Source organism: Rattus norvegicus, chromosome 1 (genome assembly GCF_021556685.1).
Source record: "Rattus norvegicus strain SHRSP/BbbUtx chromosome 1, alternate assembly SHRSP_T2T, whole genome shotgun sequence".
NCBI lineage: Eukaryota > Metazoa > Chordata > Mammalia > Rodentia > Muridae > Rattus > Rattus norvegicus.
The window spans coordinates 393,144-407,429 of record NC_141534.1 but is presented as its reverse complement, the minus strand read 5'-3'; the positions used below and the strand labels follow the sequence as shown (position 1 = coordinate 407,429).

The window sequence follows — 14,286 nt, the reverse complement described above, 5'->3', positions numbered from 1 at the left end:
TGTTCTCAATATGTTTAGGTTTCTGAGAGCTCATTTGCCACCAAAACTTACTAATTGATATTGCTTTAGGCAGTGCTGTTCTGTGTTACAAATACTAGGCCTAGATATTACTTAATTTTCTTTGATGATTTATGAACACTTTTGTTAAGACAAAGCAAAATAGATATGTTGAGCATCATTAAAATTTTAAAACTCTCAAAGGTTCGATAAAGCAATTTATCTTTTTATTTCTGAAGAACATTTAAATCTGGTCGAAGTAAAAGAACATAACACTTTTGGATAAATATGCACCCAAGCAACCCTGCACTAGAAGCCAAGATGGAGAAAACCTCCAGAACAACCATAACCTTCCCCCTGGTGCTGTGGTAGACAGGGAGGAAGGTGATCCAAACACTGTAGAACACCAACATGCTGAATGTTAGGAACTTGGCCTCATTGAATCTGTCAGGAAGGTTCCTAGCCAAGAAAGCCACAGTGAAGCTCCCCAGAGCCAAGGAGCCTAAATATCCCAAGACAAAGTGGAAGGCAATGACTGAGCCTTTGTTGCAAGTGATGATTATCTTTCCATGTTCAGATTGCATATCTCTGTCAATAAATGGAGGAGATGTCACCAACCAGATTCCACAGAGAACAAGTTGGATTAGGGTACAAATGGGAATGAGCAAGTTAGTTGCCCCTTTTATCATCATCTTTCTTATCCTTCTCCCTGGAGTAGTGAGCTTGAAAGCTGTGACCACAGTTACGGTTTTGGCCAACACAGTAGAAATAGCAACTGTGAAAAATATTGCAAAGGTGGCCTGCTGCAGGATGCATGTGGCCTGGTTGGGATGTCCAATGAAAAGCAATGAGCAGAGAAAACAGAAGACTAGAGATATGAGCAGGATGTAGCTGAGAATACGGTTATTGGCTTTCACAATGGGAGTATCCCTGTACTTCACAAAAGTGACTAGTACTAGAATTGTGATGGCTGAAAAGGACAGGGCCAGGCAGCCTAGAGCCATCCCCAATGGATCTTCATAAGCAAGAAATGTCACAACTCTTTGGAGGCACTTGGTTTGTTCTAAGTTGGCATAAGAATAATCTGGACATCTCACACACTGCTCCATATCTGTTGGCAAAGAAAAATAATCCCTTATAAGGTATCATAATCATGTAGTTAATAATTATATATTTGTTTTTTTTCAAAGGATATATCAATAAATAATTTGGAGTTGAGAATATATTACACTCATTATTGCTTCACGGACTAATTACTTATGTTTCCTGTCTATTAACCTATGCTTTGTGATGGAACAAATCATCATCACAGAAATTGGAAAAGTTATCACTTAAACAAAAATGAAATAAAAATATGATGATTACTAATATGCATAATCTCAGTTTATTTTATTTCTCAATCCATAAATTTACTATTCAGAGACAAGGGTAGTATGCTGACATATTTATTGATGCTGGTGGATGAAAAACATTATGTATTTTGTTTGCTTTGATTATTGTGCACTTTGTGTCTACACATAGGCTTGTGAACATACAATGCCTCATTCAAAAACCGTTTGTGTATAGGAATATTTTCATGCTTGAAGCCGTATGTCTCATAAACTTATGCATGTCCTTCTTGTTGTGGTACAATTTCTTTTCCCCCAACTACACTTTCCATGGTTATGGATATAGAAGGTTATGGCATGAAGATTATTGATATTGACATTCATCCCACTTTCCTTATTTAGGCTGTGATTAATGATAAGCACTCTCCTATTTCTTGTTGCATTCTTGATATCTTCACTCTTTTTCTAATTCTTTGATAGGAAATGCCTAATCCTTTATGTCATGTAAGCTCTTAAAATATGTTTCACTAGAGAACACTTGTTGTTCTGAGCATCTTGTCTTTGTCAGGGACTAAGCTTGGCGACAGAAAGTTTGTGGACTGTAAATGTAGTCAAGATTCTTTGTACTAAGGATCAAAGAAGAATATACATCAGCTTAGGTTATGCCTAAAATTATCTTTTAAAAAATGTTAGACATGTGTATCCCCTAAGCATTTTCTGCATAGTATAAAAGCATTAACCATTATATTCTGAGAGACATGGGTTGTTTTTGGAAGAAATTGCAGGTAATTAAATGGGTTCAAGGGAAACTGATATTATTTAACCAATTAAATTTTGAAACATGGAGATTTTTGGGCTGTAGTTTCCATCTAGGACATATCATATTTCTAGTTTGTAAAGAGAAGATATTCAAATTCAGCAAATTTTTCTCTGCAAGCAAGAATGTAACTGTATCATTGGCAATCTCATTTTCTTGGCACTGTACACAATCAAAGCAGCAGTCGGCTGTTTGTTTCTGATGGCTTTTTCTGAATCCTGCAATACATGTCTCACTACACACTGAGGAGGGAACCTGAGGCAATACACATACAGACACACAGACACACAGACACACGGGCACGCACACACATATAAATATAAATTATATATAATAATATATATACATGAAATATGCACATTATATATGTTATATAAATATGTATTCAATATGTATGTCTCTGTGAAGATCTTGAATACATCATATATAAAATGAACTATAGATTAATATTTTGGAATTTAACAGATGTATTCCTCTGAAAATTTATTATTTTTTTTTTTGGTTATTTTTTTCGGAGCTGGGGACCGAACCCAGGGCCTTGCGCTTCCTAGGCAAGCGCTCTACGACTGAGCTAAATCCCCAACTCCAAAATTTATTATTTTATATTACCCTGAAATGCATTGAATATCATACAATAATTTTGTCATGAATATTATATATGCAACATTTTAGGTATAACAATTTAAATTTTCTCCTTGCTAAAGTGATTATTTCAAATGTAACTTTTATGTGGCATCAGTTTTTCTCTTAAAAACTGATAAATAAAATAATAAGAACACAGAGTTGTATGGAAAGAGAAGGTAGGATATCTCAAGTAGACTTGTTCAATAAATAAGAAAAAAGTATGTCATATAAGACTCTCATACAATTAATGAACTTTTCCTAAGTGTAAAAGAAAACATTTAATCCCCATTCCATCCCACTCCCGCTCCTGCATCTATTAAAGAGCTCCCCAACACACTGGCCACTCTGGCCTCAATGATCTAACATTTTCATATTCTGTGGCATGCACCCTTCACAGGACCAAGGGTCTCTCTTCACTCTGATGGCAGATGAGGCAATATTCTGCAGAGGAGGGGAAACTGGGAAGGAGGATAATATTAAAATGTAAATAAATAAAATTAAGGGGCTGGGGATTTAGCTCAGTGGTAGAGTGCTTACCTAGGAAGCGTAAGGACCTGGGTTCGGTCCCCAGCTCCGAAAAAAAGAACTAAAAAAAAAATAAGTAAAATTAATAATAAAAATCTATAAATTAAAAAAGTTTTAATCTAGGAAAATACTTCTCATAATGAATCTATGCTATACTTAATTAGGCTACAACTATGTTCATACATAATCAGTTTATATATAGTTTATATGTAGTTACAATATATATATATATGTGTGTGTGTGTGTGTGTGTGTGTAACTGTAAATATTGCTATAAATTTAAAAAATATGTTTCTGTAGGGTAGGGTAAATAGTCATATGGATGCAATTGACCATAGTATTCAGAGTCCTTTGATCCCTATAACCAGATCAAATGAATTTCAGTGTCATTAAATTTTGGTGCTTGTGACTGAGAATGGTCATTTGCAAGAGTATTAATTGGTCTTGACCACAGGGATATTGTTGAGTGCTACCCATTTTAAAATTTAGATATCTTTCAAAAAATAAAAATTGTAGTGTACCTAACAATGTTTCTCCTGTGACCCACTCCCAGTCTTCAGATATATGAAGTTGTTGACTCTGTGGCAAACAAGGAAAATAGCTTCCTATTTTCACTTTTAATCCAAGGCCTTTTGGAAAATTCCAAATGATGAAAATGTCATACTTGGCACACTGATTTTCCTTATGACTCATGTTCACCAGCTCTCCAACAGGGTTAGTAAATACCCTAGTTTTCAGCAAAGAAGCCACCTGAAAGAGATGAATCATTATATGCTTACAAATGCAGATCAATACAGAGAATACCAAATTGAGAATGTCCCATAATTTTTTAATGTCTTTCAGAAAATACAGGTATATTATAGTAACCCCATGTAGTAAAATACACTATACTGTATTATTACAAGTTATAATTACATGTTATATTGTATAATTACAATTTAATATACTTCACATAAATTGTTGCTGGTTAAGAAAGCTAGAATAAATGATTACCAGAGAACAAATCACATGGTATGTGTACACATGTTTGTCTAAAATAATATTTACAAGCTAAAGCCAAATATGTAAGAAAAAAGGGGGAGTTATAAAATCTGGAAGTTTTGGAAGTAAAGAATGGTAGTGGGTCAATCATGGACATACTGCATAGATGTATGAAATACCCATTAACTCAATGAAATGTGTACTCTTAATCATACGTGTTGTTATAAATATTATTAATTTAAATGAATAGCTATTATCAGAGCACATGTACTCATTTTGAGAAATTCTTCTTGAGAAAAATATTCTAGTCTAGTTATCACTTAAGGATTTTGTGATGAAACTCTTGGCTCCTTTTAAATTTTGAACTTATTTGGTTAAATGTTAAAACAAATTTTCACATAATTCACTTATATTTATGAAAATGTATTGTCTCCTATTAAAATTTATCACTGTGCATGATATATATCCATGTAAAAAATTCATTTTGGAGTTTTGCAATATAGAAAACTTTATACCAAGAGATAACCTGTAACAAAAGTATGTGAACTTCTCAGTGGCCTGAAAGGTCACATTGCTATACCTAAGCATACTGAAATGTAAGAAACGTTACCTGCTGACAGTCAGTGAATAGTCCTTTGGGTTTGGCCATTTCCTGAGACTCTACTTGTTGAAAAATGAGTTCGTGATAGGTGTGGGCCACAGCATACCCAGCATTATACAAATTGTAACCTTCTTCACTCAGGACCATGTCAAATGTGTGCTGTGTTAACCATTCCAATGGGTTTTTCAACATAAAAAAATCCATTTTCTTCTTGTTCTTTGAGATTGAACAGTTAAAATGATTCCACTGCAGCATAGACTGCGAAATATCTACTGGATATTTGGATGTGTTTATTGTTTGCATAAAAATTCTAAATATAGCAATGTCATTGTGGTGGTGGGCAAAAATGACAGTCCCGTGGAAGAAATCAAGGCTGAAATCTTTATCATATGTGATGACATCCAATTGTGAAGTTGTGATCCAGATTCTCCGTGCAATTAAATATGCCCATCTTCTAAAGCTGAGTTCTTGAGTGGAGTTCATTTTGCCATAAACGATAACAAACTTTGATGAAGATGTCATAAGTTGTTGGTCATATATCTTAAACTTTGTGTTGTATAACTGAATGCTTTCTGGGATCATAATCACAAAAGCTAAACAGATCACATGCCTTTGCATTTCTTCTCTCAAATCTGAGTGAAACTGAATACCTTGGTCATCATCTGTGATGACCAGTCCTATCCAAGTCCATTCAAAATGAAACATCAAGGAGACCATGCCATGAAGCAAATATGTTTCCTTGGTTGCTATCTGATAGATATAGGGAAACTGGTCATGGTCACTCAGGTTAGGATTAAATGGTCCAAAGAAAATCTAAAGAGTATAGAAGAGAGGATGAAACATCCACATGAGGAAGATGATTGTTAGGGGGTTTGTACATAAATACAAGTAATGCAACTCACCGTTCAGAATTCAGACTGAGGGTAGTAAGATTACACAATACATATCATAGATTTTTACTGATATATTCTAGAATATTCCTGACAAAACTCTATGTTCTAGAAAACAGCTTTTCCTGTTTGCCCAGTATAGTTATACAATCTGATTATTTTATTCTCTCTCTCTCTCTCTCTCTCTCTCTCTCTCTCTCTCTCTCTCTCTCTCTCTCTCTCTGTGTGTGTGTGTGTGTGTGTGTGTGTGTGTGTGTGTGTGTTTAGCAGCATACCTATAAATGCATGGGGTCCAAGTTTTCTTGTAGGCACATGTAAATGGAATTTAAATGTTGGTAATTCGTCCAGTGTCACACATTATTACCTTTGGTGTTCTTGAATAAATTGATAGTTTTAAGGATGTTGTCCATGATGGTCCTCTAAGGCCTATATCACAACGTTGCTTTATTCCACAGAAATAATTAATTAGCTGAAAATTGTTGTTTTGGTTTGAATATGCTTTATCCAGAAATCCCAGTGTATCTTCACACAGGCCAGCAATGATGGAAAATATCAAAGACATGTTGGATAAAAGATAGGGATTCTTGTTGATCTCATCAGTTGCAAAAAACATTACCAGAAAAAAATTCATATTTTCTTGCTGGTATCCTAAAACCAAGCATAATGATGATTAAGGAAGATGCTTGAAAAAGAAAATTTCAGTTGCAATTAAGTTTGTATCAAAAGGCATTCTAAGGGGTTGGGGATTTAGCTCGGCGGTAGAGCGATTGCCTAGCGAGCTCAAGGCCCTGGGTTCAGTCCCCAGCTCCGAAAAAAAAGAAAAAAGAAAAAAAAGGCATTCTATATTTCTGTCTAAATGTCATGAAATGTCTCATAATTTAGAGATCTTAAGATTAGAATACAATTTAAAAGTTCATAGACCCATGACACTAACCTATGATAAATTTTGTAACTTTGACAGTCAATAAGGGGACTATTTTACCTCTGAATACAATATTCTGACTACATTAGCATCCAATTGATTAAGACTGTTATAATATAATCTTGGAGATATAATTCCACAAATACAAAATAAAAAGCATGCCTGGGATGAAGCCTACTTTATCATGGTGGATGATTGTTTTGATGTGCTCTTGGATTCGGTTTGCCAGAATTTTATTGAGTATTTTTGCATCGATATTCATAAGGGAAATTGGTCTGAAGTTCTCTTTCTTTGTTGGGTCTTTGTGTGGTTTAGGTATAAGAGTAATTGTGGCTTCATAGAAGGAATTCGGGAGTGATCCATTTGTTTCAATTTTGTGGAATAGTTTGGATAATATTGGTATGAGGTCTTTATGAAGGTCTGATAGAATTCTGCACTAAACCCGTCTGGACCTGGGCTCTTTTTGGTTGGGAGACCTTAAATGACTGCTTCTATTTCTTTAGGAGTTATGGGGTTGTTTAACTGGTTTATCTGTTCCTGATTTAACTTTGGTACCTTGTATCTGTCTAGGAAATTGTCCATTTCCTGTAGATTTTCAAGTTTTGTTGAATATAGGCTTTTATAGTAGGATCTGATGATTTTTTAATTTCCTCTGAATCTGTAGTTATGTCTCCCTTTTCATTTCTGATTTTGTTAATTTGGACACACTCTCTGGGTCCTCTCGTTAGTCTGGCTAAGGTTTTATCTATCTTGTTGGTTTTCTCAAAGAACCAACTTTTGGTTCTGTTGATTCTTTCTATGGTCCTTTTTGTTTCTACCTGGTTGATTTCAGCTCTGAGTTTGATTATTTCCTGACTTCTACTCCTCCTGGGTGTATTTGCTTCTTTTTGCTCTAGAGCTTTTAGGTGTGCTGTCAAGCTGCTGACATATGCTCTTTCCTGTTTCTTTCTGCAGGCACTCAGCGCTATGAGTTTTCCCCTTAGCACAGCTTTCATTGTATCCCATAAGTTTGGGTATGTTGGACCTTCATTTTCATTAAATTCTAAAAAGTCTTTAATTTCTTTCTTTATTTCTTCCTTGACTAGGTTATCATTGAGTAGAGCATTGTTCAATTTCCACGTATATGTGGGCATTCTTCCCTTATTGTTATTGAAGACCAGTTTTAGACCGTGGTGGTCTGATAGCACGCATGGGATTATTTCTATCTTTCTGTACCTATTGATGCCCGTTTTTTGACCAACTATATGGTTAATTTTGGAGAAAGTACCATGAGGAGCTGAGAAGAAGGTATATCCTTTTGCTTTAGGATAGAATGTTCTATAAACACCCGTTAAGTCGATTTGGCTCTTGACTTCTCTTAGTCTGTCTACGTCTCTGTGTAAATTCTGTTTCCATGATCTGTCCATTGATGAGAGTGGGGTGTTGAAATCTCCCACTATTATTGTGTGAGGTGCAATGTGTGTTTTGAGCTTTAGTAAGGTTTCTTTTACGCATGTAGGTGCTCTTGTATTTGGGGCATAGATATTTAGGATTGAGAGTTCACCTTGGTGGCTTTTTCCTTTGATGAATATGAAGTGTCCTTCCTTATCTCTTTTGATGACTTTTAATTGAAAATTGATTTTGTTTGATATTAGAATGGCTACTCCAGCTTCCTTCTTCTGACCATTTGCTTAGAAAGTTGTTTTCCAGCCTTTCACTTTGAGGTAGTGTCTGTCTTTGTCTCTGAGGTGTGTTTCCTTTAGGCAGCAGAATGCAGGGTCCTCATTGTGTATCCAGTTTGTTAATCTATGTTTTTTATTGGGGAGTTGAGGCCATTGATGTTGAGAGATATTAAGGAATAGTGTTATTGCTTCCTGTTATATTCATATTTGGATGTGAGGTTATGTTTGCTTTTCTTCTCTTTGTTTTGTTGCCAAGACAATTAGTTTCTTGCTTCTTCTAGGGTATAGCTTGCCTCCTTATGTTGGGCTTTACCATTTATTATCCTTTGTAGTGCTGGATTTGTAGAAAGATATTGTGTAAATTTGGTTTTGTCATGGAATATCTTGGTTTCTCCATCTATGTTAATTGAGAGTTTTGCAGGATACAGTAACCTGGGCTGGCATTTGTGTTCTCTTAGGGTCTGTATGACATCTGTCCAGGATCTTCTGGCCTTCATAGTTTCTGGCGAAAAGTCTGGTGTGCTTCTGATAGGTCTGCCTTTAAATGTTACTTGACCTTTTTCCCTTACTGCTTTTAATATTCTTTCTTTATTTTGTGCATTTGGTGTTTTGACTATTATATGACGGGAGGTGTTTCTTTTCTGGTCCAATCTATTTGGAGTTGTGTAGGCTTCTTCTATGCCTATGGGTATCTCTTTTTTTAGGTTAGGGAAGTTTTCTTCTAAGATTTTGTTGAAGATATTTACTGGTCCTTTGAGCTGGGAGTCTTCACTCTCTTCTATACCTATTATCCTTAGGTTTGATCTTCTCATTGAGCCCTGGATTTCCTTTATGTTTTGGACCAGTAGCTTTTTCCGCTTTACATTATCTTTGACAGTTGAGTCAATGATTTCTATGGAATCTTTTGCTCCTGAGATTCTCCCTTCCATCTCTTGTATTCTGCTGGTGAGGCTTGTATCTACAGCTCCTTGTCTCTTCTTTTGGTTTTCTATATCCAGGGTTGTTTCCATGTGTTCTTTCTTGATTGCTTCTATTTCATTTTTAATTCCTTCAACTGTTTGATTGTGTTTTCCTGGAATTCTTTCAGGGATTTTTGTGATTCCTCTCTGTAGGCTTCTACTTGTTTATTAATGTTTTCCTGTGTTTCTCTAAGGGAGTTCTTCACGTCTTTCTTGAAGTCCTCCAGCATCATCGTCAAATATGATTTTGAAACTAGATCTTGCTTTTCTGGTGTGTTTGGATATTCCATGTTTATTTTGGTGGGAGAATTGGGCTCCGATGATGCCATGTAGTCTTGGTTTCTGTTGCTTGGGTTCCTGCGCTTGCCTCTCGAAATCAGATTATCTCTAGTGTTACTTTGTTCTGCTATTTCTGACAGTGGCTATACTGTCCTATAATCCTGTGTGTCAGGAGTGCTGTAGACCTGTTTCCTGTTTTCTTTCAGCCAGTTAAGGGGACAGAGTGTTCTGCTTTCGGGCATGCAGTCTTTCCTCTCTACAGGTCTTCAGCTGTTCCTTTGGGCCTGTGTCTTGAGTTCACCAGGCAGGTCACTTGCAGCAGAAAAGTTGGTCTTACCTGTGGTCCCGAGGCTCAAACTTGCTCCTGGGGTGCTGCCCACGAGTTCTCTGTGGCGGCAGCAACCAGGAAGATCTGCGTCGTCCTTTCCGGGAGCTTCTGTGCACTAGGGTTCCAGATGTTGTTTGGTGTTTTCCTCTGGCGTCCAAGATGTGTGTGCAGAGTGCAGTCTCTTCTGGTTTCCCAGGCGTGTCTGCCTCTCTGAAGGTTTAGCTCTCCCTCCTACGGGATTTGGGTGCAGAGAACTGTTTATCCGGTCTGTTACCTTCAGGTTCCGGTGGTGTCTCAGGCGCAGGGGTCCTGCCGCTCCTGGGCCCTCCCCTATGGGAACCCAGAGGCCTTATACAGTTTCCTCTTGGGCCAGGGATGTGGGCAGGGGTGGGCAGTGTTGGTGGTCTCCTCTGCTCTGCAGCCTCAGGAGTGCCCACATGACCAGGCGTTGAGGTCTCTCTCCAAGGGGTTTTGGGAGCAGAGAGCTGCTGCGGGCCGGGATCCGAGGTTGTGGGACTTCCGATAAACACAGGAAGTGCCCGGTCCTAGAAGAATTTTGCTTCTGTGTGTCCTGAGTTCACCAGGCAGGTTTCTTGCAGCGGAAAAGGTTTTCCTACCTGTGGTTCTGAGGCTCAAGTTTGCCCGTGGGGTACTGCCTAAGCCCTCTCCGCGGCGGCAGCAACCTGGAAGATCTGCGCTGCTCTTTACGGGAGCCTCCATGCACCAGGGTTCCAGATGGCGTTTGGTGTTTTCCTCTGGCATCTGGATGTGCGCAGAGTGCAGTCTCTTCTGGTTTCCCAGGCGTGTCTGCCTCTCTGAAGGTTTAGCTCTCCCTCCCACGGGATTTGGGTGCAGAGAACTGTTTATCCGGTCTGTTTCCTTCAGGACCCGGCGGTGTCTCAGCATCCTTTTGGCTCCTATACATGTCAACATGAAGTCACCTTTTAGTGTGTTGCTACTATTTTAATTTTGTAAAAGTGGATTGAAATTTCTCTTAACACTTCAGGTCTCCTAATTCTTTAAGGTCCTTTAATAGATGTCTGAACCCTATGATCTTCTTTCATTTCAAATGTGTTCCTCTGCCCAAGCATAGTTGGCAGTTCATCTGTCATCTGTTACTATTAGCAAATACCTCTCATCAGGAGTAAAACACCAAACAGGCTCTTTTGCTGAAATTTTCACTTTTAATTGAATGTTTGAATCTATGTTTTTCTTTCTAAACCTTAAAAGTGTATTGATACAATTCATATATTTGTAAATTTAAATCTTATTATGACTTGTAGAAGTGTCACTAATAAGAATGTCCACTATTTTTTCCAATGAGATCTGGAATGATACAGAATGTATCAGAAATTGAATTTCTACTGACCTAACACAGAATTACAATAATGTGAAGCCACCACCAATATCAAAGTGTACAAAGTATACTGTTGCTAACAATTAGAAAATATTTTGTTTAAATCAGAAAGACACAAAAAATGAATAAGAAATGGGATGAGAGTCAGGGATAGAAAAGTGCAGAAAACTTCAGTTTATTAAAGAATGAAATCACAAGCTCATGGATTAGTTAAAATTTGAGTGATTTCAACATCCCTTCTCTCATGATTTGCAGGCACAAATGATATCATCTCACACTTGGAATCTAAGAACTATGTAGCCACATTGAGAACAGCTTCTTATCAACAAGAAGTACATTTAGTCTCCTAGATTTTCCATAATTTTACATTTTTTTAAATTAAGAAAAATATTGAAAATCTATATGATGCAAGTAATAATTCTAGTAAGTGACTGAGTGTTTGCATCACTGGATGAAAAGATATTCTGGTAACAGAATAAGAAATCTGGTAGGCATTTTCCATATTCAGTGACAGCTCCAGTATGACAGGAGGAGCTCATTTAAAGAGTATTTTATAATGCAAGGCAAATATATATATATATATATATATATATATATATATATATATATATATATACACATATATATGTACATATATACTCATAAGTATATATGTAATAATATACATTTAATCATATATAGTAGACATCATTCCACAACCACCACCACACGTTTCAATGTCTGAGTGTATGCCCAACTTTTAGAGGCCAAAATTAGATAACCATTTTATTGAGGCCTTTAGATGCATGCTTATAAAGGAATGGTTGGCAGAAAATTGAAAAGAGGCAGTGATGCAGTCTCTTCATATTGAGATTTTGCCAAAAGTGGGAATTATGAACTCAAGGTAAAGGTAAAAACCTATTTCAACGTATATCAACAAAGATTCAAGAGATAGAATCCAGTCTCTCTCATTTTCCAGCTTTGTGAACTTGAGCCAATGTAGTAAAGCTAACGTAAACTGTGACACATTTGAAAGTATCAAAACATTGATTGAAGTTATAATTAATATTCTGTGGTTCCTAAAGTTACAAGGGGAAAAAAAGACAGGATCTTACAGGGTGTGTGCAGTTATATACTTCTAATTCATAATATTGAAACAAGAAATTAAGTTAGTAACTTACCTAAAATTAATAATGTGATTATAAAAATTTTCTTTAATAGGGCTCTCAAGTGTAAAAAGGACAAAACCACACTCATTTTGCAAATCTCCATCATTAACTTCTCTCTTCTTTATCTTCCAAAAGCAATTGGGTTCAGTCAAACTGCACAAGATGAGACAAAACTTCAGGGAAAAAAAGGCAATAGTGAAAGCACACAGCTTCTTCATGTCTGCTAGGATCTAGCATGGAGCAATTGTGAAACCTGATTCTTATGCAGGCAAACATAACACACACATTTACACTAGTTTGTATATTTTAAGGCTTCTGCTGATGGGCAATCCACTTAATTATATTCAACAGTTTCTTTCTGTTCATCCTATGTTCTGCTCCCTGGATACAATGGGAAAATTCTGACATCAAGCTCTACATCTGAGGTCTGAAGACTTTTGATCAAAACATTTCCAGAAACATGTTTTGAAGATAATGTTCTTCATCCACAGCTGCCATGATTTCATTAAAATCCATGCCATAAGTATTCCAAAGGCCAATCTTCTCTTGAACATCCTTCAACAGACCATGTGTCAACAGCAATATTTATGAACCCAATAGATTTCCTCAGAACTTTTATAGTAAGACAAGAGTTGAGAAGGTATAAATGTTCCATATCATTTGGACTTTGGATTGAATAATGACACATTATTTCTTTCATTCCCTGGTGTAGGGAAGGGAAGTTTCACATGCAACATTGAGCCAGGAGTTGAGCATGTTCACAAAATCTCCTTAAGCTCCCCATGATTCTTGTGATCTGGAGAATATGTCATCATGCTAAATCCAAAAATTCCTGGAATCATACAGATTCAACGTGCATCCTGACAATATCAATTCCTATGCAGACATTTAATGGGTTGTAATGCTTATCTCTTGCCTGATAATCAGTTCTTAACACTCAATGACATTTGGTAAATATTTTTTTCTTTGATGTTTGTTCACACCTCAATAAGATGGTTGAGAATAATTTTGTGTTTTCTTTAAAGGAATGAAAGAATATACCTGTCATTTATGAGAGAGAATTTTATTGCTAATATTATTATATAACATATATTTTTATACCTAGTTGGTATATGTTTTGAAATGGTATTGTCTTAGTTTACATTGCAACAAGACAGATGCATGTCTGATATGTAAGTTGATGTCTATAGGCAGCAGAGGGCTGGTACCAGTTAGGTCAATGCCATGATTGTACAGTAAAAAAATAAGGTGGGAGAGTAAAAGAAGGGAGAAAAATCAAGATGGAGACAGAGAAGAGTGATCTGCATCTGGGTGGTCTTGAATTGTCAAGGTAGATGGGTGGATTTCTATAATCAAATTTATATTTTCTAGGCAGGCAGCTTATATCCTTATTAACTGTTTGTAAGTTTATTGTTTGGATATATTTTGGATTGAAAACTTAACATACAAATCTGATTGTTGTGTTAAGAGTTTGTTGCATCTTGATTTTTATGTTTAATTGGGTATTTCTTATTTACATTTCAAATGTTATTCCCTTTACCGGTTTCCTGACCACAAGCCTCCTACAACCACCCTTCTATATGGGTGTTCCCCTGTCCATCCATACCCCTTACCGTTTCTCCCCAAAAAAATTCCGTACACCAGGACTCTGCCCTTGGCAGGATCAAGGGCTTCTCTTTCCATTTATGCCTAGCAAGGTCATCCTTTGCTAAATATGCAGTTGTAGCCATGGGTAAGCCTGGGTAGTGGTTTATTCTCTGGGAGCTCTGGTTGGTTGACATTTTTGTTCTAATGGGGTTGCAAGCCCCTTTAGCACTTTTAATCCTTTCTCTAATTTGTCCAATGGGAGTCCATTTCTGAGGTCAGTAGT

General features: G+C 36.6%; 1 protein-coding gene across 1 annotated transcript; it reads right to left on the bottom strand.

Moving 5' to 3' along the window:
- Positions 1-224: 224 nt before the first annotated feature.
- On the bottom strand, positions 225-12,634 carry Vom2r65 (vomeronasal 2 receptor, 65). The gene is given in 8 exon segments (NM_001099654.1): positions 225-1,115; positions 2,275-2,397; positions 3,131-3,155; positions 3,838-4,040; positions 4,882-5,685; positions 6,127-6,398; positions 8,012-8,028; positions 12,429-12,634. Coding segments are annotated over 8 exon segments (2,541 nt in total).
- Between the last annotated feature and the right edge of the window lie 1,652 nt (positions 12,635-14,286).